The sequence below is a fragment of the Lampetra planeri genome, chromosome 2 (genome assembly GCF_965212315.1).
Source record: "Lampetra planeri chromosome 2, kcLamPlan1.2.h2, whole genome shotgun sequence".
Lineage (NCBI taxonomy): Eukaryota > Metazoa > Chordata > Hyperoartia > Petromyzontiformes > Petromyzontidae > Lampetra > Lampetra planeri.
Genome location: NC_136108.1, coordinates 11,533,144 through 11,559,534, shown reverse-complemented (window position 1 = coordinate 11,559,534; position 26,391 = coordinate 11,533,144). Strand labels below are relative to the sequence as shown.

The following is a 26,391-nucleotide window of genomic DNA, read 5'->3' as shown; positions in this document are numbered from 1 at the left end:
TCAACCCATACAGTTTACCCGGATTCTTGTACAAGGAAATTGAGTTTTCATGTCTTTATGGCGTACAGCTGTTTCAATACAGGCCACACATGGTTTTTTTTTGTCTATTTGTTTGTGTTTCTCCCTTGTGATGGGACTTTGTAGGATGAACGTTGAGATTTATAAGGGCACGGGGTGACCAATAAGGTCCGAATTGGTCTGTAATGAGGTCGGCACTGACAGGTATGGAAACAAAACAAGCTGAATTTGTTTTTTATTTGCTAGTAAAACGTGGGACCTTGCTTCGGGGTTTTTTTCTGGATCTTTTACATTTTGTTATATCTTTGTGTCTTCGGGCTCACAACGTGGCATCGCTCGACGTCACTCGGTCTACTTTTCGGATTTTCCAGATGAATGCGACTATCGGGGAATGTCGGGAAGAACAATCCCAATGCAGACTTGCACCATACATAACTGATGAGCCGCTTATTATTATTGGCACGCACGTGAGCACCCAAGTACAACGACCATGGCTTTACAGCTCCCACTGCTGTAAAGCAACTGTGCGTCAATAACCCCCACAACCCCTCCATCCAAGTCATGTGCGCTCCTCGACCGTGAAGGAATGTTGTGATGTGCAGTCAGTCAGTCGTCTTCCTATTCTTCGAAGCCAACAGTTCCATTTGTTGCATGGGATCGGCCGGATCAGATTGCTTTCTTCCTGGAGAGTCCATGTGCTTTTTGTTCTGTGCCTCTTTTCATAGTGGCAACCACTGTGCTTACATACAGAGCCATATATACTTACAATGAGATCCCATAGACTTACATCATCTTCTCAGAAGTCCCATTTGTTGCATGGGGTTGCTTGCTCAGATATTCTTAATCCATGTACTTCTATGCTGCACCTCTTTGCTAGCTGCATCAATTTCACTCCTGTTTCATTCCACCACATCCTTCAATCTCAATGGCGGTAGTGCTCACGAGTTGATTATGATTTTACCGGGAATTTAACTTAAGAGCTCAATTCGGTACTGGGAGTCCTGCTTCTCTAACGTTTGACTGAAGCGTGTCCTGCCCAGACAAGCAAGATCCGTCGAGCAGCCCCTGAAATTTAGTAGCTGTGGAGTATCGACATTCCCAAGATGGAGGCCAGTCTCTCTATAAGACAATCATTGTTGATCTCCCACAAAGTGGTACTCATTTTAACCACTCATGGAATGGCTGCATTTGCCCCAAATGTGAGCAGCCCCTGAAATTTAGTAGCTGTGTAAAATCGACATTCCCAAGATGGAGGCCAGTCTCTCTATAAGACAATCATTGTTGATCTCCCACGAAGTGGGACTCAATTTAACCACTCATGGAAAGGCTGCATTGGTCCCAAATGTGAATTTTACGAGTACACCCGGACTGTAAACTAACCGTCCACGGGAATTAATTCGTGGCCGGTGACGCCAATACAAAGTGCGTGATTCAGTGGCACGTAAACCCGCTCGGGGTTTTACCCTGGTCCTGTGGGTGTCAATATCAGCTCTGGGGGACAAGAGGCATGTGATTCTTGCCACATCACCCACCCCCCTGCGTATGCCGTGCATGCAGGCCATTAAATAGGTGCTCACTGACAGTCCTAACCGTCTATAAAACTGTTTGTAGCAGGATAAAGGCTACAATAAAGCATTAAACTGCAGTGTGTACTTCCTCTTCAGCAGCGATCCGATGATTCGTCACTTTGATTTAATAAGAAAATTTGTGTCACTTATACAGTGCTGTCCTGTACTCTTAACCCGAGCTTTTAATGGTTTGATATCGTATTGCTTTTTTGCTGTTCACCTTTTGGCCTTCTCTGGTCTAACACTGGTGACACAGGGCCATAAAGAAGACTGTCTCTGGTGTAGGTCAATAAGTTCCAAGGACAATGAATATATTAAAGCATGTGTGTTTGCATGTTTACCACAAACACGTGTGGTGAATGCAGACTTCCTGTCTTGCAATGCGGGTCTATTTAGTGGTTGAACATGTGAACACTTCCTGTAATCTTGCACTGTGACATTTGCATTGTCTGTTTTGTCTAGTTTGTACTGTCTTGTATGTTCGTCTCATTTGTTTTGTCGTACATGTTGTTGTATGTGGAGGGTCTTATAATATTTATTATTTCATGTAATTGATTCTCGCAAGCTCTTTTTTAGGGGTTTTCTTACATTAATTATAATACCTTCTCCACAATGGTTACCAGGTTCATAGATCCGTCCAGCAGTACAGGCTTTTAAAAAAAATACGACTCATGAAACAGAAATAAACCACTCGGACACTCAGTACACTACAAATATGAGTATGTAATAGATCAAAGCATCAACTAGTGTCATAACGATATAATCGCCTGCAGGTGCGCGCACGTTCGCGCCGCCGCGTTGGCATTAGTGGTGGTGTACGCGGGCGTGTGTGGAATAATCCCGTGCGGCGGTGAGCCAGCAGTTTAGTAGCCATGTCCCTCGGAGAAGGCGCTAGCCAGAGGTCGCAATCGGGTGCCCGATACCCGTACCCTACCCGATACCCAGCTACCCCTACCCAGCAGGGTACGGGTACCCGTTTGCGACCCTGGTGCGGCCGGGTACGGGTATGGGTAGGCCTTGAGTCACTGGTGAGTCACCGTTTGTCACTCATTTCCCAACGTCTTGTCTCTTCTCACAATTCAAGTTCCTAGAATCAACATGGCTTCATCCCAGAGGTCGCAATCGGGTACCCGTACCCGTACCCTACCTGATACCCGGCCGGGTACGGGTAGCCGGGTATCGGGTAGGGTATGGGTACGGGTACCCGTTTGCGACCCTGGTGCGGCCGGGTACGGGTACGGGTAAGGAATCAAAACCCGATTTAAAGCTTTCGTGACTGCAGGGATTCATCTTCTTGGTTTTTTCGGTAAAGTCACATATAATGGAAATAATAAAATAATAAAATAAAACATAATAAGATAATTCTCACGACGTTTCGGCCACAACGCAAGTATCCGTCCTCAGGTGAAGACCAGGTCAGACGCTGTCTCCCCGACAGACCTGGTCTTCACCTGAGGATGGCTGCTTGCGTTTTGGCCGAAACGTCGTGAGAATTATCTTATTATGTTTTATTTTATTATTTTATTATTTCCATTCTACGTGACTTTACCGAAAGAACCAAGAAGATTAATCAAAACCCGTTTGCGACCTCTGGCGCTAGCGCGGGGGGGCCGATCACCCGGTCGGCGGGGGCCCGGTGATCGACGCCGTGGAGGAGGGGGCGGACGTCGCGCCCCACCTGCCCGGCGAGGGTGGTGGGGTGGACGCCGTCCCCCACAGCCTCCCTTCCTAGACAATAACTCTGCTGATAGGAATAAAGGCCCCGTTTTAATGAACTCAATGTATATGTAGTGTAAAAGAGAATGATTTAAAGACATAAATCTTGACTTAAAGCTTTTGTCACTGCAGGAATTCATATTCTTGGGTCTTTCGGTAAAAATACACTTGTGATGAACATTTATAAATCTAATATTAATTACGTATTAATTATCAAAAAGGGGTACACATCCAACAATGTACTGTTGCTTTTAGGCTTGCACTCTCTCGTATGTACTGCGTCGTTTATGCTCTCGTTTGTGTTGTGTTTTGTATCGTTTGTATGGTCTGTCGTTTTATACTGGTAGGAACGAAGTGGACCAGACCACCAATAGATTAATGTGTCCGTCCGTCCGTCCGTGTATCAACATCGCCCCCTACTGCAAACACTTGGCATGACCCTGTCCGACAAGATGGCCGCCCGCTCCCCCTGCGATCTGTGAATTAAACAAGATGGCCGTCGCTTCCGACGCATCACGGCAAAACTTTAAACTTCGCTTCAAAATTACTTTATTGAAACGCAGCACGTTTTTAAAAAAAATACTTTACTGAAACGCAGCACGTTTTATTAACACAGAGACGAGGTACATTTAATCGCCTTATTTGTGCACGAAAAGCACGGCGCGAGGCCTAGTGCGGCAGGCTTCGCGAGGCCGAGTGCGGCAGGCTTATTAACACAGAGATGAAACGCAGCACGTTTATTTAAAAAAAAAATTACTTTACTGAAACGCAGCACGTTTTTTTTAACACAGAGACAAGAAACATTTATTAACACAGAGACGAGATACATTTAATCGCCTTATTTGTGCACGAAAAGCACGGCGTGAGGCCTAGTGCGGCAGGCTTCGCAAGGCCTAGTGCAGAAGGTGGTGGTGGGGTGGTGGTGGTGGAGTTGGGTGGTGGTGGGGGGTGTAGAGGGCTGGTGGGAGGGGTGGTGTTGAGGGTGGTGTTGGGGGGTCTTTAAATCTCACAGCGTTTCTTGTCAAAACAAGCACTTTTAATTAACGTTACACTAGAATACAGTAATTTTTTCTTTAACTCCTCTATACCCGGTCGATATCCCTGTACCGGTACTAAGTATTATTCCTACCAGCCCACCCCGCAGGGTCCTGTTTTTGTGTCTCCTTTGTATGTTCTCTCGTTTGTTTCGTTTTCCACTATGTAGTCTATCTCGTTTGTATTTTGCTTCGTGTGTATTGTGTCTCATTGTCTCGTTTGTGTTGTTTGTCTCATTTGTATCGTCTCCTTTCTGAGAATTTGTCTAAAAGAAATGTTTTTGTTACCATAAATTGTATAGAGGAAAAAATTCCATTCTCGCATAATTCCTATGCGTGTATGGTAAACGTGAGAATAAAACATGATAACAATCGATTCATTGAACAAAAGCCAGTATTGTAGTGTGTGTGAACGTGCGTGAAATCACGGCGCGAACACCTGCCCCCACTCGATCATTTGTTATCGATTGTGTAAAACATTCCCACGATTGCCAATGACGGCGGCATGAGACCGAGAGACACGTCCCAGATAAGGGCCGTCCATAAATGACGTCACGCGATTTTAGACGATTTTTGACCCCCCCCCCCCATCGTCATACGGCGTCACAAAAAGTCAGACCCCCCTCCCTCAAATATGACGTCACAAAGCTCTGCCCCCCCCCAAATAAAACACGCTTCAAGTCGCTTTAAACTATTGTCCTTGTAGTGCGTATTTAATGTCCCGCTGCACTCTGTTGTAGGAGAAAGCATTGATTAAAAAGTATATTTCATTAAGTAGAACGTGTTGTCTATATTGATTTAAAGTTGCGCATTTTGATGTGACGTCACATTTCTCAAACCCCCCCCCCCCCTTCGTCACACATCGTCACAAATGTCTGACCCCCCCCCCCTAGGTGCGTGACGTCATTTATGGACGGCCCCTAAGACAATCATCATCGTACGCATATAATCGTGCACGATAGTGAGCGTATACTTTTACTGTCCGTACGAACATTTAATAAGTTACGAAGACCTCCGTTTGAGAGTTTGCCATGCTCCTCTTCTTGGTTCTTTCGGTAAAGTCACGTAGAAGTAATAAAATAATAAAGATAAAACATAATAAAATAATTCTCACGACGTTTCGGCCACAACGCAAGCAACCGAAAGAACCAAGAAGATGAATCCCTGCAGTCACGAAAGCTTTAAATCGAAGTTTGCCATGCGTCAAGTCGATGGGGTGGGGGAGGAGGAAACGCGTGGCAGCCGCTGTGACGTCACAATGGTTCTCTTCCCACGCGCGTCACCGCGTGGTGGACGGCCCCGACGAGCGCGTCGCGTTACTCCTGTGGGTGGGTGGGAGGGGGGCCCAGGGCCCAACTCGACAAATACATCATTAATTATTCACTCGGCGACACACGAGAGCTCTGCTAGGGTTACTCCCGTCGCGATTAAAGGTCGCCAGAGAAGCGAAGTGAGCCGGGTGAGTTGTTCGACTGCCGAGTCCGTCGTCTATCGTGCGTCGCAATCGCGTGCGTGCGTTCGTGTGTTCGTGTGTTAAGGGGGAGCGGTGGTGTAGTGGTTAGCGCAGAGCGAACGAACCTGGCCACTCCCGAGTTCGATTCCCGCTTACGGCCAACATCGGTGACGATTCTCTGAACCGGTCAGGTGCCTCCCCTAGGTCGACTCAACCTCAAATGAGTCCCTGGTATGGTGAGTAGAAAAAAACATCGCCACTGGTGCTGGGTGGCAACTACAACTTTAGTATGCCGTGCCGGCCTTCATGGGTGCTATTCGCTAACAGCACTTGCCCCAACAGCCTGTTACAGGCTATACGGGGGATCTTAGTATTTGTTTTGTCTCGTCCACTTCTCTCCGTAATCCGTGGTTTGGATCCCAAGCTAAAGTCTTTAGCGGTTTACAGAATTTGTTTTATGATGGAACATTTTGAGACGAGGAGTGTGCAATGCGCCCATCCATTAACCCATTTACCCACCCCGTGGTTGCGATTTAGTGTAAACGTGTGGCAGGTTGCGGAGCGTTTGATCATGCACAGTGTGAGACTAAAGTTTACAAAGTAACGCTACAAGCCAGTGCATGTTATACTTAGTTCCAACTCTCCAAAACCGAAATACTTGAATTTTTGGCATGGAATAGTTGTGATGATTCCAAACGTGCGACTAGGAAAGACATCAAGGCATCTCAACCAACTAAGTAGCATTATGATATTGGTAATAGCAAAAGTTAGAGTATTTTGTTATGCTATTGAGTAGTAACATTTGTCGTGAACTTTCTTAAGCTATTGTTGCTTTTCGATTAAGATAATTGTGATATTAAAGGAGCGCCCCACGGTTTTATGTTTTTGTTACAAATGTCCAAAAATATTCTGATCAACTGGTGACGGCTGAAAAAATATTATTTTGCACTTTTGAGTGCACTTTAAAATAAAACCGTTGTTGCAAATTTTTAAAGGAGTTTATTGAAATAGACAACCAACGCCACGATTCGTTACACAATGTGTGTGCGTGTGCTGTGTGTGTGGCTGCTGCTTCTTCATCGCTCTCGCTCGCAGCACTTGTCCCAGCCAGTCTTGTCCAAGGCATCTTTAACGACGCACGTGCCAAGGGTGGAGGATCTATTCTACTGCTTGCACGCACAAAGTACAATCATGGTAGTGCTGTCTGTCATCATCATCATCTGCATTGTATGAGTTTTGCAATTAATGAACCGTTGAAATGGCTATTCGGCACTTATGTTGATAAAATTGCCAATTTTGACAGATTTTATATTTTCGAATGTGGGTTTTATGCATCGTGGTAAATACCGTAGAATGTATGTATCTTAAGACGTCCAGTATATTCGGCTCGTATGTTGTATGCAGTACGTACTGCAGGATTGTGACTGCTTACGATTGCTTACGTGCATGGTTAAAGATAAGCACGTCCTCTCGAATGAAGCTTGACTAGGAATGCAGTTGTAAAACGAGGAAGGCCCTTCCATCCTTTGTTTCACTATACATCTCATGTAAAGGTATGTGCCCGTATGTATTTAACGTCTTCACAAATTGTGAACTCGTTTTCCTGGCTTGTCATTGACCCCAGGGCAGTGTTGTTCATCTGTCCGACTCTCCTCGTGGATTTGTTAAGCTCGAACGAAGTCGTCTACCCGAAGAAAGCAGTACATTCCTTGTTTGTGGAGGACACAAACTAAATTACTTTTCGGTACAGTGTATTTTTAATTTGCACGGACTACTGTACAGTATTTACCTTTGTAAATGTTTGAAGCCTGTTGCCCCACTCTTGTTAAACCGTCATGCCCCCTTTGCTCGGTGTGCCCGACCAACCATAACATTTGCCAAAGGCTTAAAGTGTTTTAAATGAACACTGCTTGAGTGTTTTTGAGTCAACTTATTAAAAAAAAGGTCTCATGTTGACCTTGCCCGCTGTAACAAGTTAACGTACAACGTTTTTTTCTTCCTAGTAGTTGGGACAGTATATCCTGTTTTTGGACAGTGGCTGCCCCCGCATAAGCCATACATTTATATAACAAGGCTGACACAGCACTGTAATAATTTATTAAGCGTCTATTTTATCATTGAAAAGGTGCGTGATTTAATTGTGGTTGTGGCGTCGACTCCGTCTATCATCCTCCTTGAGGTTGTATAAAACAAGTACCTTACCATTTTTAGTAAAGTCAGTCTATGGATCGCTATACAATGCCCTTGCCAAAGAAATGTGGAATTTCCACTAGTTTAAGGCAGTCACTGTTAACGAGTACGACGGCTTGGCGTTCATTTTGAAGATTGAGATACTCTGACTTTGAACATGGACTGTGATAACGATGAGACACCGCTGTAACGTGAGGTTATGTCCAAGAGTAATGTGGGTGAAGTTAATCTCTCAAATGAAAACTGCTGGCTTCAAGGAAGGTGAAAGCATGGAAAAGGGAGCCACACTACAGTCAAATACAGAGATATGTCTAGTCCATCAACTGCATTTAGTATTATTGGAAACTGTTCGTCTACTATTTTATGTTTGTTCAACGACGTTAAGAGAAGAAGGGTGCTGGTCTAATTTGTCCCAAGAGGCTGCCATCGCATTATTAGTGGCCATGACCGTGCAATCTTATCAGACCGGATTAGGGTCACGACATTGGGAAAAGGGGCAAGTTTCAGTGCACGTTGTCGTTTATCATTGTCCTCATTTGAACCATCGGGTGGTTGTGTAGTGTCCATAAATCGCATGCATGACTCCATGTGGCGTGGTCACGTGAAGGTTGATACAATTATAAACAATATACTTAGGTAAAGTTGGCTTCAGCAAGGCAATCCTTAAAAAACATGTTTTCATTTAAATGTGTATCGTGTGTATATTGTATTTACATTTGTTTGCATTTTTTTTCTTTTGCCATATGGGAAGGTGAAATTAGCTAGGTTATTTGAGGATATTGAGGTTTTTAAGCTATTCAATCGCCTTTACAAGTTTTTTTATATACAGTACAGTGAAACTCCTGAGTAAATATGTGCAATAATTGTTATTTCCAACAACCGGTCCTACTTTAATAATGTCCACACTAATAGCTTCCCGTCGAAATATTTTCTAACTTTTTATACTGTGAAGAGCTGGATTTCTTTTTCAAGTGCAAAGTCTAGAAATCCCTCTTCATCTGAAACAAATGTTTGATTATTAGGAAATGTGATTTTTGTTGCTGTAGACATTTACATAGGCCTTCAATAATTATGTGTTATGATTCCATTATTTGTGAACTGCCAATCGTCAATCCCCATTTTGCTGCTTTTATGCTCCCGTTGCTTGTGTTGACATCTTCAGCCATATTTATGTTGTGTTCTACAAATGATTTGATCATTATTTTGCTAATCCTGTGTATATTCAGTATTTAGCTTCTTAGTATCTATTTTGCACCTCTTCCTTGCCGTGTTTTGGGTTTTTAGATATGTTTTTCTCTTTGCTTTTTATCCTTTTCCCCCCCCACTTCCAATGTACTATCCATTACTGTGAGTTATTGTATTATTTAAAGTGGTTATATGAATGTAATGATTCTGCACCTCAAGGAATTGTAATCTGTTACTTACTAAATGATTATGAAGTGTTAACTGCGATTTAATACCTCAATCATGGAATGATGCCCATTCTTTCCATTTCATAAGGGTGATACAATTGACGGAAAGAATTAGAGAACCATTAGCCTTTTATAACACGTAGAGTGTATACATTGTAAACAATTATATTTGGGAATGGAACAATTTAAAGTTTAAAGGCCAGCCAATCAATAATAAACGATTATATGCCATTGGCCACATGTATTCTGCCAAATTTTTAAAAAGGCATTTCATTTAGTGGGATTTATGAAGTAATCCAAGCTCTTGAGTCCAATAATAAAACGCCCTTACAAGCATGGAACAGCAACATATGCAATTTCTTGAAAAAATACACAAATACATATTAGAAGGTAAGTCAGACAAGGACTCGCACCATCACAAAAGTTATTCACTGCGAGATTACGGTAGATGTTTCGCAAAAATTGTCTTCGAGAAACGAAAGGGGTAACTATAAATATCACATTTTCTGGTTATATAACCATAATAACGACCAGTGGAAAAGAACTACAACAAACAATGGATTAATGAAGGTTTCAGAATGAGGCTGAAGGTAAATATGATCCAAACCAAAATAATCTGCCTCAAGTTCCCAAAACAATAGAAAATATCTAATGGGGGGGATACAACTGGAAGGCACTTCAGAGTATGTGTACCCAGGGCAGTGTTATTGAGAGTTGACCGTGATCACAATTATTTAGTAAAACAGGTGGATGAGAACAGATTGGGGTGCATTTGGAAAGCTTAACAATCAAAATCAACAGTACAATTTGCCTCAAGAATAACGTATTTTAATCCGCACATATTACCTGCTGTGATATTGATCAGAAACGTTCATGGTTGACTAAGAAAATGGAACAAAAGCTGAAATGTGCAAAGAAAAGCATTGAGGGACGCATGGTAGGAATTGCACTCACAGGCATAAATACAAATACATGGGTTGATAACATAATGGACTTGGGCAGGACGGTTTGCTGGAAGATATGATGGCTAGTGGTCAAGATTAATAATGGAGTGGCAGCCAAAGGTGAAAACACACCGAGATAACATCCACCACACAGATTGAGCGACAAAATCAACCTCTGCCAGTGGTAGATGGATTGTTACACCATAAGACTGTGGTGATGCCTTGGCTAAGCTTTTTTCCAGTAATGCAGAGATTATGGCTAATGTTGATGAAACTCATTTTAACCCATTCTATATGGGGCACTGGGAGCGGATCATATTATCTCTGGTTAGTTGTGCAAATTACTCTTATCCTCAGGGTAAGCACAAATAAACATCGATAATAGGATAAATTTGCTGCCGCTGATGGATCACTTCTAAACTTTGCAAATACTTAAATAATCAGGTGAATTTTGAACTTTCAGGAGACTGATTAAATACATAACTGGTGTTCGCTCAGATGGAATTGTGATTGTAATGCATTACGAATGGGGCACGTGTATATGACCACAGGTCTGCTCCCAGGTGTCTCTTTATCAGTGCAAAGGCTCTCTCTGGCAGTAGCATGAATTGTCCGTCACTTCCAAGTCTCTTCTCTCATCTGTAGTAAAGCTGTGTAAAATACTTTGGATGAGAGGAAGACTCATTGTGGATTATGGTATTTTGTGAAGATTGATTTGGGTAGATGGATAATAATTAGCATGGGCTAATAAGTCTACATATAGGAACAGTTGCAGTATCCCACTATTCACATACATAAATGTGAACTAAAAAAATCAAAGTTAAAATAAATTCAGAATTCTGATAGAAAGCAGCGATTCACCCCATGATAGAGGATTTCCTAGACAAAGTACAAGTATTATGGGACTTCTGAGATGCCTTTCATTACCTTATGTCAAAACTAGATACACTTCCCCCAGCTTGCATACCTGGCTAGATAGGAGTTGGACACATTGCAGTCAAACATAGTCGTAAAAAATATGAATCATTGTGTGTGTGCAGTTATCAGTGACTTATGGCTGCTGAACTTAATAAAATGCATTGTACTCATGGGTGTTCGCTCAGATGGAATCCAACATGTCAGTTTTTCCGGTTCATTGCCATGGCACAATATTAACCCTCTCAGCCACTCATCCATCTTCACTCTTGGTATTCTGATTCCATAGTCTCACAATCCTGAACCACATTCATCATTGCTGTCACCTGAAGCACTGATGATATATGCGGGTATAGAGAAGACACCATGCCTGATGGTCCCGTGTGGTGCAGCCATGTTCTGCCGATTCAACAAATTGATTTTGTGAATTTTATTTGTTCCATTTTATTTTAAAGGATTTTTTAATTCATTGTTCTTTATTTAACGATATGAAATCTCATTGAAATCCAATGACTTATCAAATAGCAGTATTTTAGCAGAAGTTGGAAATTCCATAAGCAGATGGCACATTTAAAAAAATATCTTAGCTCATGATTGCTGAAAAATTGCAATTGTAATAGGTAATGTCATTTTGAAATAATTTGAATCATGACCCATTCGTGTGGCGCGGTTAACACTTGTGGTCACTCGTGAATAGGGCATGTGCGTATTGTTGTAGTAAACATTGTTGAAATTGGATATCAACTATTTTAATACAATTTCAAACTGTTCTGGTTCACAAAAAACTCCCATCCTGAGACGTGTCATTGAAAACAAATATCTGCAGACATGTATACTGCAAAGAAGTTGGCACGTTATTTTACCAACGACAACCTACCCATAAAACAAGACATCAATAATGTACCTCCTTACTGACGCAAGTCCTGATCCCTCATCTGGATTCAAGCTGTCGCTATCCTGGAATGTCACCCAGATTCAGAAGAACGCTGGCGAACAGTCGAACAACACGGACGTCCATAATAAACACCTTAACTCAGATCCAAACATCGCACCTCCTGACTTTAATTTTTTTTTAAAGACACTTTGTAATCATTATCAACCGCATCATAACATCAACAGGTCGGTGCGCACATCTCCATAAATTGAACATTAAAGAAAAGTTACTGTGGCCTTGCAACCAAAACTATGGGTCATAAAGTAAAACACGGTAGTCTGCACTCATTCAATGGAATTTGAATAGCAAATCTACAGGAACAACCCTGAAGCCCCCTCGACGTGGCTAGCGACTTGACACGTGGCATTTAGCTCTTGAAACGTATTCTCAGCATACACAAGAATTGAATAGAATTGCTAACGATGAAATCCTGAGCCCTGTATGGAACAACACTTCGCGGAGGAGATTAGAAACACAATATCCAGCTGTTATGTTGATGGATTCGGTTCTCATCAAATTTAAAAATAAACCCCCAACCAATGTGGTGGTCCTCCCCGTTGGCTTTCGAGAACGAACTCGCTATGCTGCTGGAGGCAGCGTGCGCGCTGCATGGTCACCATAGAAACGCCTTCACGTGAATCACTGCACGTTGCTATTTATAAACGCGTTTCACGTAACGCTGATACAAAATTTTGGTGGTGATGGTGGATATATAGAATATACAGGGGGTGGCAATTTGCCTTATTCTTTCGGCGCGGCAGTGAAAATTGCGTGTGCCGTCGGAGGGTGTAGCCGCGGCACGTGGCTTCTCGTGGTGATTTAATTGAAGGTGGTGGTGGAGGGAGGGAGGGAGAGAGGGAGGTGGGTGGGTGGGAGGGGAGGAGGTGGGTGGGAGGGGAGGGAGGTGGGTGGGTGGGGAGGGGAGGGTGGGAGGGGTGGGTGGGGAGGGGAGGGTGGGTGGGGAGGGGAGGGAGGTGATGGGTGGGTGGGGAGGGAGGTGAGGGGAGGGTGGGGAGGGAGGTGAGGGGAGGGTGGGGAGGGAGGTGAGGGGTGGGTGAGTGGGTGGGGAGGGAGGTGGGGAGGGAGGTGTGGGGTGGGTGGGAAGGGTGGGAAGGGAGGTGTGGGGTGGGTGGGAGGGAGATGAGGGAGGGGTGGGAGGGAGGTGAGGGAGGGGTGGGTGGGTGAGAGGGAGGTGAGGGAGGGGTGGGTGGGAGGGAGGGGTGGGAGGGAGGTGAGGGGTGGGTGGGGAGGGAGGTGAGGGGTGGGTGGGGAGGGAGGTGAGGGGTGGGTGGGGAGGGAGGTGAGGGGTGGGTGGTTGGGTGGGGAGGGAGGGGTGGGTGGGTGGGGAGGGAGGGGTGGGTAGGTGGGGAGGGAGGTGAGGGGTGGGGAGGGAGGTGAGGGGTGGGGAGGGAGGTGAGGTGTGGATGGGTGGGAGGGAGGTGAGGGGTGGGTGGGGAGGGAGGGAGGTGAGGGATGGGTGGGAGGGAGGTGAGGTGAGGGGGTGGGTGGGGAGGGAGGTGTGGGGTGGGTGGGAGGGCGGTGAGGGGTGGGTGGGAGGGAGGTGAGGGGTGGGTGGGAGGGAGGTGAGGGTGTTACGGAGGGAGGGGAGGGGAAGGGGGTTACCGTCCCGAGGGTTGTTGTGAAGCGACCGCCGCTCCACGACTGCGCGAGGAGTCGCCGAGAGACGCGGCATCAGCATCAGCAGCAGCAGGCGGCGCGTCACTTCAAGATGGCTGCTGAGGGAAGCCGCCGTTAGCCACGCGAAGCTGCAGCGCTCGCGATAAACAGCGTTTACATTAAAAACAACAAGGGGTGGAAGGTTCTGCGGCGTCGTCGTTCGTTCATTCGTCGTGGTTTTACTGCTAATTTGTGTGGGTTTTTTTTGGCCTCTCGAGCGGTCCGTTTTCTTGCGGTGGAAACGTGAATCAGAATGACTAAGGGAGTGGTAAGTTGTGATTTTTAAATCGGTCTTCTTACCTCCGGGATTTTTTCGTCACATTATTGAGCTGATTGTATGCAGCTATAACATTGTTTAATGACGTTTGTTACGTTGACAGTGGACTGTTGCGTCGTTTTTGATTGTGAAATATGTATTTAACACAGCCTACAAACCAACAAAAACGATTTGCAATTTGAGGAGGCTCATGACACCATCCATAGCTCTCTCTGTTCACGAAATGTCATCGCGTTTGTCGGTACCTTATCCCAAATGTAAAATCAAATAAACACACGGTGATATTGTATGCATGCTTAAAAAATACATAAAATCATCTTCCTTACATTTGTAAGGCAATCTAACAAAATGGGATCTATCGTATGCACCGTTATCTTCTTATAATGCAACAATTGCCCACGCGGGCTTTGGGTCGTGGTCGGTAAAAATCAAAAAAATCGCGCGCCACGTTCACATTTTGATGTTTTTTTTTATTCCATTTGTCAGCTGGCTCAGAACAACAAAGTCCAGGACGTCTTCCCACAGCCACAACAGCAGCAGGAGCAGGAGGTTGTTGCAATGGCAATGCCCTCGGCACCACCCAGCTACGCCGAGGCCACGTCTGGCAAGGAAGGTGGCGCGTATCCACCGCCCGTGATGCCTCCTCCTCCACCCCAGCTCGGTTGGGCCTACACCACCACCAACACCACCAACAACACCAACAACAACACCAACGCCGGCCCCGGTGAGTTGGGGTTGGTGTGTCCAGTCGAACCGCTACCCCCCCCCCCCCCCATCATCCAACCTCTTCTTCATTTGTTCATCTTTTAGAATCTCGAACCATAACATTTTAGGCCGCTTAGGGCGAAAAATGTGTTTTTTTTTATGGCACGAATATCTCCGTGCTAATAATGTGGCGTATCCACTTCTCTGGTGTTTCCACTTCTCTTTTTTCCATCGCTGCGTCTTTCAGCTGAGACCGCTTGCATCCTGCCCAATGTTTAATATTCGACATGCATATTCTCGGTTCTTTCGGTAAAGTCACGTAGAAGGGAAACAATATTGAAATACTTTACCGAAAGAACCAAGAATATGAATCCCTGCAGTCACGAAAGCTTTAAATCAAAATTCGACATGCAGTTAAGATTATGGGTTTCCTACTCTTCCCCAAGCACATTCAATTGTTCCCTCCATCACAATCTTTTGCAACCGGTCATCATTCTTCTTTGTCACGTGTTTAAACGTTTCTTAATTTGCCCACCGTAAGAATTGCAGTGATTGCAGTGCACGTCACCTGGTGGGGAGCGTTCAGTTCATGGTCATGAACAACAGCGGCAAGAGTGGTGTATGAGCATGTCTTGGGGTCTTTGTCGGATCAGCCATGAATGAGTTTCGTTGGGCACGGTGTGTAAATGACAGCACCTGTCAGATGTGGATATGGCAGCGTTGTCAGGCACATCAGCTTCTGTGCTTTGCCGGCCTTAATTGGTGCTTGATCACGGTACTTGTCCTACAGTCTATAATGTCAAACGGGTGACGTCTTTTTTAACGTTTTTTGTGCGGGATTGAGATTGTATATTCATTGTTTATATTGGTTCACAGTGGTGTAATTGTCACAGATTTTAAATAGCGTTTTCTATTTCAACCCAAATTGTTTCAAACATGAGCGTCATAAACCTGATCCTTGGCACATTGTAATGCTTAACCTTAACGTACGATAAATGCCGTGTAAATTAAAGTATATTGATCTAAACTCTTACAGGCTAACTGCTTTGTTTGAAAATGAAAAAGTAGAGGTAATGCCTTGCTGGAATTCCCATTTGAGATTTGTAATGCAGTTGTGATTCAATGGGAATAGACTGACTGATGAATAGAGTGCATATTAGATTTAATCTTTATTGTCATAAGTAAATTTTGAGCCATTTTGCAATGTTCAGCAATGTGAAAAAACATTCGAGAAAAATAAGTCTGTACAGTCCCTTGTATTACAAACCACAGCAGTTGTCATTTGGCTTCCTAATTGAGTAATTTGTGAATCTGATTAACAATTTCATTCTTGGTTAATGTGTTGCTATTCCTATGTATCCAGCCTTGGGAGAGGAATTTGGGCCGCAGCTCATTAGTGCACCCACCCTATATGGGCAAGTTGCCTTGGAGATATTTTTATACGCTTCAGTCATTTGTTGACTGCAGCATAAGATATACATTTGATTTTGTATGCTGACTGCATGCCTCACTGACATGTCACACCAATATTGTATTATGTCAACTACATTTGTCAATTAAATTCACTTTGAATACTGATATTCAAACAGTTAATTTGCTTTAAAATTACTGTACGCTATATTTCAGTTGTATAGAGATCAAACGAGCTCATGAGTCTTTTTTTAAACGTCACCATTTTACACGTAGGCTTTTGCGATCAGTATTATGATTAATAGTTGATATTTGGGTAAAATCTTATAAGTTAAACGTCTATTGTACACACTGGTGGAGCCAGTGGGGGGGTGGGGTGGCACGTGCCCCCCCAATGATCCTTGGGGTTTATTAGTAATAAATCGGCATTTTGTGACCCCCACTGCCACTGTGTAGCATATTATGCGATGATAGGACAATAGTCAGAGTCCATAATTGGCCATAAGTAACGGCAAAGCAGTTATAAGTGACTCACAGAATTGTGCGCAGTTGCGTATACAGGACACGACTTCCCTGAAGGCAAATACCTTCAGCGAGCGCGATGCCGATCACACAACGCGGTTCGAATTCGACCCTCGATCGATGGCTGTGCCATCGCCACGCACACGTCGAATAAAAAGCAAGGGACAAGTCCTTACTTACTAACAACTCCTCTATCATGTTTCATTGCTGGAGGGGTCTCCCCCCCTACCTGAAAATCCTGGCTCCGCCATTGATTGTACACCCTCCTCCACCCGACACTGATATTTTGGAGACCAATCCACAACATTGGTAAATGTTGTGGATTGCTCTCCAATGTTCTGTATTGCCGAAGCAGCAAAAAATTGTTACCCTAGTTCACGTGACAAGTTTATTAATATTTTACTTAAGTGATATGGCCTAAAAATCAATTATGAATGCATCACCATGTTGTAGCCAGTATGGTGTAATGTTAGGACACAGTATATCTTGAATAATGATCTGTTAGTGTTATATCTATATGAAATGCAACTCTTCTTTGTTGTGATGGAGAGTAGCTCCAAGCTATGGACAGGCCTACACAAGCCCCTCGTACACCCCGTACACGGACACGAGCAGCAACATCGGTGACAGCTTTTCCTCTAACACATGGGAGGACAAAAACCTGCGACGAGTCTTCATTAGAAAGGTGCGTGAAGCAGCGAGGGAGGCTGCCTATTTGATTGTCTGTATTTAAAATAACACGTCAGGGATAACCAGAATTATCTAAATTTGTCTGGAAATTGAGCGATTGCAACAATAATTTTAGTGGCACAGAAAGTTTATTCATAATAATATGGATTTAAATTCTATATTCAGAAATGCAATGTTTTAAGCAAATAAAGAATATTTTCTCGGGATGCTTCATTAAATAGCTAATCTGCTAGGAACCACTTCATTTTCATTAATGATCATAATTACATTTTTGCCCATGGTGTCCATGGCCTTCGAGCAGATTATTGTTGATACGGAGTTCTCGTGAGGTCTCTGAAGGTAAGCAGGGCAGACCCTGGATAGTGCTTGGATGAGAAACCACCAGTGCATAAACAAGATATCATGGGTTATTGTGGGGTTACATTGTCAGCAGAGGATAGTGTATCTAAAATCAGCATAGTATAGTATGCTAAAATAATCCCCCTGTACAGCATTGGGATTGACAAAAGGGTTGTAGATGTACATTGAGTCCAACTTTACAGCCGTTCATAAATGTGTTCCCTCATGAAGACTACACACATTTGAGCGTGGACTGAAATTGTCGTGCATACAACACATTGCTTGCTTTCTCTCTCTCTTGCCAGGTGTATGCAATCCTCATGCTGCAGCTGCTGGTGACGTTTGGGATTGTAGCCATTTTCACGCTTTGGTAAGAATTTCTCATGTGCCTTAGCGCTACACACATAATGTATTATACGTGTAGTGTTTGGTAATGGAATTTTTTTGCCAAGATTACAGTTGAATAATTAATAAGATTTTAACTGAATGCATTCACAGTGAACCAGTGGGCTATTACGTGAAGAGGAATCCTATTTTGTACTGGTCGTCATAGTGAGTATATATTGCCCCTGCACTGACTCAAGCCGCAACATTTGCATTGTGGTATTTCCCCATCTGTTATTCATCATCAACAATCGTCAACCATTGTCAATCCACTGCTGGATGAAGGCCTCCGCAATTCCCAATTATCTCCCATCATCCAGTGATGTAACACTCCACCCAGCACCTGTATCCGAGTTCATTGCATCGCTCCATCTCCTCAGTGACGTGCTCTCGAACTCGTTCCATTTCTTGGCTGCCACAGTTTCACTATTCTTGACCATTGGCTATCGACCCTTCTAGCAGCACATCCTGCCCAAACCGACTCACTTAACTGTTTGAAATACGTCTTTAATCTGTGCATGTTCTCCAATGCATATATGTACCACTTCATGTCTCTTAAAGTACTGTAATTCAAAGCGTGTGTTTCCCCGTGCATCATTGCGCATTTGCTTCCACTGTATTGAAGCTAATCGTACAGCAATTTCAGCACCGTTTTAATAGAATTTTTTTTACCAAGCTTAAAGAAACACGTGGTTATAATTCTGCCGATTCAACATTACGTGCACATTGTGTGTTGTGTTTTGTGCAGTGCGGTGTTCCTGGTTACCTACTTGGTGTTGGCATGCTGCAAGGAGCCTCGGTAAGTGCCATGCTGCCACAATTAAGCATTCGCTTTTTTGTTGAGAGTGGATTTGTATTACTATAATCTTCGGATTATAAGATGCACTTTTTCTCCTGTATTTTATAGCAAAAGTTGGGGATTACATCTTATAGTCCAGTATGTGGTCTTTATTGCCACTGCAGCTGCCTTGACATGTGTGACAATATTGAAATCACTTTACTGGCACTGGTGGGCACAGTCAACAACTTGATTTTCACCACATAGCCACTTCTACTTTTACCGGATTCTCGGCTTTAGTTAAGTGCGAGTTGAATGGAATTTATTTTTACAGCACTTAATTTATATTTTCAGTGATAGCACATACACGTGAACAATGTAATGTAAGATAATTTTACCACAAGGTGCACTTTTGCACAAATGTCTACAGATGAAATGTGTTTTCTTTTTCAGTCGCCGTTTCCCATTGAACATCATTCTCCTGTCTATCTTTGTAAGTACTTGTTTGTAAAACGATTTAATGGTGTAGATGTCCTGTCTTTCAGTAATTTTTGCATTTCATGTGCCTCACAACCGCATGTTAGAATTCTTCACGTAAGTTTAGTAATAACTTAACCTGATGCAATTTAAACTTTCATTCTTATTTGTTTACAGACATTGGCTATGTCATATATGACAGGAACGCTAGCAAGGTAAGCTTTTAAGTTATCCACCTGCATTTAAAAATAATTCAGAGTACAGTTACTTTACTGATGAACTTTTCCTTTTCATATTTCAGTGATGCTTGTCAGAGATGGTGTGACAGAAATTATCAGCAATATCTCAAACGTAATTACCATTATTTGTTGATTTGACTGAATCGGGATAACCCAGTTAAAATAATGTACAGATGGTGTGTTATTACTGAAAGAACCAAGAATAAGTCTACATTATAGACTGTCAGTACGCTCACTCAGGTTAAAAACCAGGTTACAGTCTACATTATAGACTGCCAGTACACTCACGAGGTTAAGAACCAGGCTACAGTCTACATTATAGACTGCCAGTACGCTCACCAAGGTTAAGAACCAGGCTACAGTCGACATTATAGACTGCCAGTACACTCACCCAGCTTAATAACCATTGCTACAGTCTACCTTAGTGTTTATTATTATTATTTTATCATTATTTTTCTTCTTCTATCTACGTGAAAGAACCAAAGAATATGTAAACAACTCTTCCAAATATATTCAGTATCTAGATGTCCACAAGCTGTGACCATTTTTGACTTGCAACCACAAACATTGTATTGCCGAGTTAAACGAGCATCAATTTGTCAGTGTTTTTAGTATTTTCAGTAATTTACCATTTTGATTACGCATTATTATTCTGTGATTTTTTTTTTTTACAGTGTGGAAATTTTTTAATTACTTTATCTGATGCTACTATCTCTGCCGATGTCTCTCGGATGCCGGTGAAAACGAGGTGTTTCATCTGAAAATACTTTTCCTGGTTCAATATTTTCAACTAGCCTTTTGCCCGTCCAAGGACGGGGGTGTATTTCAGTAAATCTGAAACTTGCAAGCGAAAAGCAGGCCGCGACGTAATATTCATTGCATTAATGCGTGTGCCATTTTTAAGTGCGCGGTGACACAGACCTATTTCATTTTAAGGTTATAATCCCTTGTTCATCATGACATCCTTTTTACTTTGATGTCTCAACAGCGTTACGGAGATCGCGTGACGTGAGGGTTCTGCCTTTGTAGTGACGGTTGTGAGTTGACGCCGAGGAGGGGGGAGGAGGCGCCTCGGCCCCCCATGTGGAGTGACGTCACCCGCTAATTATGATTAATGGTGGGGGTGTCCATTTGGAGGACGTCACCTGCTCATGAATATTAATGAGGGGGGCTGGTCGATGTGGAGTGACGTCACGAGCGTTAAGGATAGACATTCGTGGGTGATTATAGTAGGTATAATGAAATGCAAATTGTTTTTTTCTTCTGACAGCTTCTATAGCACACGGTCGGTTATGCTGTGCTTTGGAATTACTGCCCTCGTCTGCTTCTCAGTGACTATCTTTTGCTTCCAAACAAAGGTAACAGAAATTTAGTTTTGCATCTTTGGAGTTCTAGTCACTTGTAATAATTAAAATGTAAGAAATGGAAATTTAGAAATTCCAGTGTGAACCTATTGGTCCTGCAGCCCATGTTAACTCCTGTTTCCCCTCTGTAAAAATATCGTAGTACTGTGTCGGTATATGAAACATTATGAAAAGTGTCACTATACATATTTGGTTTTGAAGTGCCCTTATGGCACATCGTTGTACATTGGCCCATTTTTAGACCACTGGTATTGTGTATAAATAGAGTATGTTATGAAGATCGAAAAAAATAAAATGTTTAATGTTAAAAACTTGTTTATAGTCCATATGGAATTATTGCAACACCCTGTATTTGTCACTTTTATGTATTTTAAGTACAAATTAACCAAGCACCATACTGTACTTCATAGAAATTCACACCTGTAAAGCGAGACAGTATAAGGCACACATTATAATACAGCAACTCCATTCGCTCGATACGGACTGTATATATTTATATATATTTGATTTCATTATTAAATGGCTGTTTAAATCTGTGTTGCAGTTTGACTTCACAACCTGCCATGGGCTGTTGTTTGTGCTGCTGATGGCACTTGTTCTTACTGGACTGGTGGCTGCGATTGCTGTGCCTTTTGGATATGTGAGTCTTTACATGTTCATTACTCTCACATCTGGGTTCACACAATCTCTCTCGAAGTGTCGATCGAACCACGTTCCCTATGTGTGACCCCATATATGTCACCTTGTAACATTATCAGGTCTAATGACGTGTGTTTATCTGTTGATAGATGCCTTGGCTGCATGTGCTTTATGGAGGCCTCGGAGCGGTTGTCTTCACACTGGTATGTTAAGGCAGCCCCATTCGTCACCATGGGGTGTTCAAATATATATTTATGCTTATTTTGCACTGACATTTGACAAAAAATAGGTGAAAGATTTGTGTTAGTCTTGTCTTGTACTTGTTAATATTGAGCTCATTACTGTGCGAGCATGTACGGCTCGTGCGTGAGCCCAGCAGCAACAAAAAACAAAAACGTCAATGTTGCACAAAAAACTAGGCATTTAAATGGTTGTAAATGAAACACAGGACAATAGAAAACCAGTGGAAATATAACATGAGACAAGAGGTGGTATGAAGAAGGACCATTGCCAAAAAAGTCACCTTATATATTTTTTTCCTGTTAAGGCAGTGTGATTGACAAATGTGAGTTTTGTTGTTGTTTATGCTTGTGCACCACTGTTAATGCAGTATTGCTTTAATAATTTGTTTCATGCTTGCGTGAAGCTGTTTGCTATCATCGAACCTACGTCTGCTTCGTTTGTGCCGCTGCGTTGCAGTTCTTGGCGTATGATACGCAGCTGCTGATTGGAAACCGCCGTTACGCCATCAGCCCGGAGGAGCACATCTTTGCCTCCCTTAACCTCTACATGGACCTTGTCTACATATTCATGTTCCTCCTGCAGATCTTTGGCAGTCGCGAGTAGGGATGATTGTGTGCCAGCCTGCTCAGAGAGCCATCCCACATGCTCTTCAATGATTGGTCAGGACCTAGGTACACTCCGTAGTAAACGACCTCTAATTGTCAAATTTCTTCGTGTAGAATACTTTACGTTAGGTTACTACTCCGGTGGAGTTCTGTGACATTTGTTTTGCAGATGGATAATTAACGTAATTTTTGCGCAGTGCCTGAGCATTGAAAACACCTACATGCCCTTGATATTGTTCAGGATTATGAATTTTAAACGTGCAGTAATAATACGAATCAACATCTGTCAGAAATGTATGCTTAAGAATCGTGCGTTCCTTGATTAAGACACGAGAAAAGATTTTAGTTTAAAGTATTCGTTAATAAATAATGATTCCTATAAATATAAAAATAAAATATTAGGCCTACAGAATGTTTTAAATGTATTATATTTAGTATAGGTTGTGAAAAGTGTTTCAGATGAGCTTCATAATAGTATTTCACTCAATAGTCATTGCTCATTCAGTGGTTCCCTTAGGTGTTAAACTATGTTTCTGCTCTGCTTTTTAAATGATGTTAATGACATGATGCTTAAAGCATAATTTCCCACTTAAGTTATTTTTATTTTTGTGCATATATGTTTCACTCCTTTAAATAAATATTGCATGGGGGTGTAAATCCTGTAGTGTATGTTGTACATTGTGGGTGGTGGTAATTTATATTTAAACGGTCCTATAAGTGATACCAACGTATTCCAAACTAAATGAAATAATTAAACTTCCATGCAAAATTAACTACAAATGTATTGTCTAATGGTTAGCATCAAAAATATGAAGTATTGTACGTGCAAAAACGATAAAGTTTCTCGATATTCACAGTGATGAGAGCTTTTGGCTTCAGCTGATAAATATTTTTGAACATTAATGTTAAAGGCTTTGTATACCACTTGGACATTGGTTGCTTCCAATTGTCAACTATCGTGATAAACCATTCGGTGAAGTATCAAAATTTCTTCAAATGCGTTTTTTTCAAGGATACAACACCGTGTTCTCTGAATTATAAGATGCACTTTTGTTGTATTTTAAAGCAAAATGTAGGTGTGCGTCTTAATAATCTGGGAGGTGTGTGTGTGTGACCATCTTTGTATTTGTTGATATCAGGCACATGTTTACAGTGTCTAACTTACCAGAGCGTCTTATAATCCAGAAAATACATTGTGATTCTTTAAAGCCATTGTTAAAAGTATCACTTATTGTATCTATCTTAGAACTGTAATTATACCGTTGTATAAGTAACATGTGTGTAGTGTAGATATGTAAAGGAGATGGGAGGGAACCATAAAACGACACATTTTTATCGAATATTTATTTTAATTTGGAGTAAAGTTTGTAGATTGTGGAGATATTTTAAAACCTAACGAAATTAAATAGGCTATCTTTATTTAACCATCACTTTTATAATCGACAGTTGAGTTTGATTCCTGGTCATGGCTAAAATCGGTGGGAATTGATATCTGAAACAGTCTTCGGCTCGTTTAACCAAACCACAATGGCTAGCGTGGTGAATTATGGTCAAACCCCAATAGTTGATATGGTGTCGGGAGGCCTTCATTTGGAAATGGAATGATAAAGGGCTGAAATGTATTATTTGTCAATTTAGACTAATTTGTAAATGTTACTGCAGTTTAAACATTGCACAATTTTGCAATGAGAAAGTCATTTTTAAAAGTTTCTTTAGAGTTGCTGTCGCGGTGTGTTTTTATTGAAGCCTCGGGGATTTCTAGCTTCCGTCATTTAACTTTTTTCATTCTGGTTGTTGTAACTTAGAAACAGAATCCCTGTGTTTACTGCTCGTGTAAAGTACTTTCAGATTTTGTTGGCAATACTCATTTTGCTTTATTGAGGCCAGCAGTTTGCATTTCTGTAACTTGCTTCTGAGCATCTTCAATGTAGAATGTTTTAATGATTAAAACAAATCAACGGCATTGAGTTATATTACTTGCCTACACTGTATTTAGTTTTAGGCCTATCGAAGCTATTCAGGATGCTGTCTTGTCACGAGTAGGCAAGGGACTAACGTTAAATTGCACCGTTATTTTGCATAATTGCAGCGTATTATCAAGAGTACTGATTGGTGAGGTTTTCACATGTGAGTGGCCTCAGTCATCAGCTACTGGACGTGTGGTTTTACATAATAGCCTGAATACTTCAGTACTATGCCTGAGGTGATATTGTCAAAATTGTACGTCATCTTTTCAACTGATGCGATTCTGTTCATACTAAACATATGACGGGGTCAGTGTCCCGACATTTGTGTTGCCCGACTGTGCATTGCTCAGATCGCGAGACCACTTAACAGGGGCACCCCGTGAAGGGTGCCGTCTTGCCCCCGCATAGAATATACTGCTGCAAATTGCACCTTTCCATACGAAAGAAGAAGCCCTGATGCTGCTTGTGTTGCCAATGTTGATGGATTGCGCACTCACCCGTAGCAGCAACAAGTAATTAATTCATTTCTCGAAACATTCTCCATACCATTCGTGCAGCAAAATAATTTAAGGGTCATTGGCCATGTCCTCAGAACCCTCATGAAAAATGGTCTTGAGACTGTGTTTGTTTCTGGGATAAACAATTATTAGTCCTCATGAGAGCGGTGGTTCATGATTGCCTGCTGGTCAGTTTTCTCCTTGTATGTGTGCAGAGTGCTTTGACACAAATTTGGATAATTGCTGCTGAAGTCGCACAGTTCATTGCGTATATTACTGTCCACGTGGGGACGCTGGGTCGCTAGGCGAGCGGAAAGGACTGGGCTCACAGACTCACAGTCCCCAACAAGAGGCATGGGAGAATGAACATTTGGGTTACAGGGTTTCAGTTGTTTGAACACTTGAAGCTGAGACCCGAAGAGATGTTTGGTGGTTATGTTGACGTTAGACGGTCTACTCACTTCTAACCAGCGATGGGTGCATTGTGATTCATCTGCTCATTGAAATTCAGCCGTCTTAGAACTGGGTTGAGTGACCAAAATGCAGACTTTAGCTATGAAAAGCAAATGATGCAGTCAATGTGAAAATAATTCTGTATCCCTGTACTTTGTAAAGTGGTGTAATTGTGGAATATTTCTCCTTGATAAGCCTTGAGTATGCACCAATAAAGTGTATCAACAATGAGTGGTATCTTTTTGTACTTAATCACCTTTATTAAACAACAAAATATGAAACTGTGACATTACATAGTGTTTTATTATTGTAAGGTATACATTATTTGGAATGGGCTTACATTAATGAATGCAGCATGATTCAAATACTGTATTATACTATTGTTGCTTCCGAAACGCCGTGACTTAATTTAGTTCTATTTTTTATTTTCACCTATGTGACTGTACCGAAAGAACCAAAGAGTATGGATCCTTGCAGTCATGAAAACTTCAAATCTAGAATGAAATACTCTTACTTTTGGTCCTTGATACAAAACTAGTTTTATTGAGATCTACATTGTATGCCATTAATGTGGTCTGGTTTTTCGTTGAAGATGTATTGGATATAAAAATGCAGTTTTGCATTTCATAATTACGACACTAATAAAGATCCACTTATGTAAAAATCCAATCCTTAAAACACTTCACATGTAACACAACAATGATATTTGCCTACTCAACCCAGGCAGGCAAAGGATGTCCAGAGATGGAGCGATGAAATCGGATCACGTAGGCGCTGGATGAATTGTCACATGGCGAGACCGAGAGGGGTGACGACCGAGTGTGTGATGGCCTTCATCCAGCAATGGTTAGATCATGGCTAATGAGTAAAAACGTTTTTTTTGTATTTCCCAAACATTTCGTAGATGTAAGCTTTTTCGAGATTAACGAATGAACACATGG

At 42.2% G+C, this 26,391-nt stretch overlaps 1 protein-coding gene across 5 annotated transcripts; it reads left to right on the top strand.

The window, feature by feature from the left end:
- Window positions 1-5,731: 5,731 nt before the first annotated feature.
- Window positions 5,732-25,681, top strand: LOC144727879 (protein lifeguard 2-like). Of its 5 annotated transcripts, none has more exons than XM_078607047.1 (13): window positions 5,732-5,795; window positions 6,885-6,972; window positions 14,625-14,862; window positions 17,330-17,460; window positions 18,110-18,174; window positions 18,303-18,356; window positions 18,937-18,987; window positions 19,420-19,459; window positions 19,621-19,658; window positions 20,953-21,040; window positions 21,591-21,686; window positions 21,835-21,888; window positions 22,385-25,681. In XM_078607047.1, exons 3-13 carry the CDS (start codon window positions 14,697-14,699, stop codon window positions 22,529-22,531), a joined length of 930 nt encoding a protein of 309 aa, XP_078463173.1. In that variant the 5' UTR covers window positions 5,732-5,795; window positions 6,885-6,972; window positions 14,625-14,696; the 3' UTR covers window positions 22,532-25,681. The 5 variants fall into 5 exon arrangements, with proteins under 5 accessions (XP_078463173.1, XP_078463154.1, XP_078463166.1 ...); XM_078607028.1 differs by lacking the exon at window positions 5,732-5,795 and adding an exon at window positions 5,819-6,025 and having other exon boundaries at window positions 6,885-6,983; XM_078607040.1 differs by lacking the exons at window positions 5,732-5,795; window positions 6,885-6,972 and adding an exon at window positions 5,821-6,025.
- The last annotated feature ends 710 nt before the right edge of the window (window positions 25,682-26,391 follow it).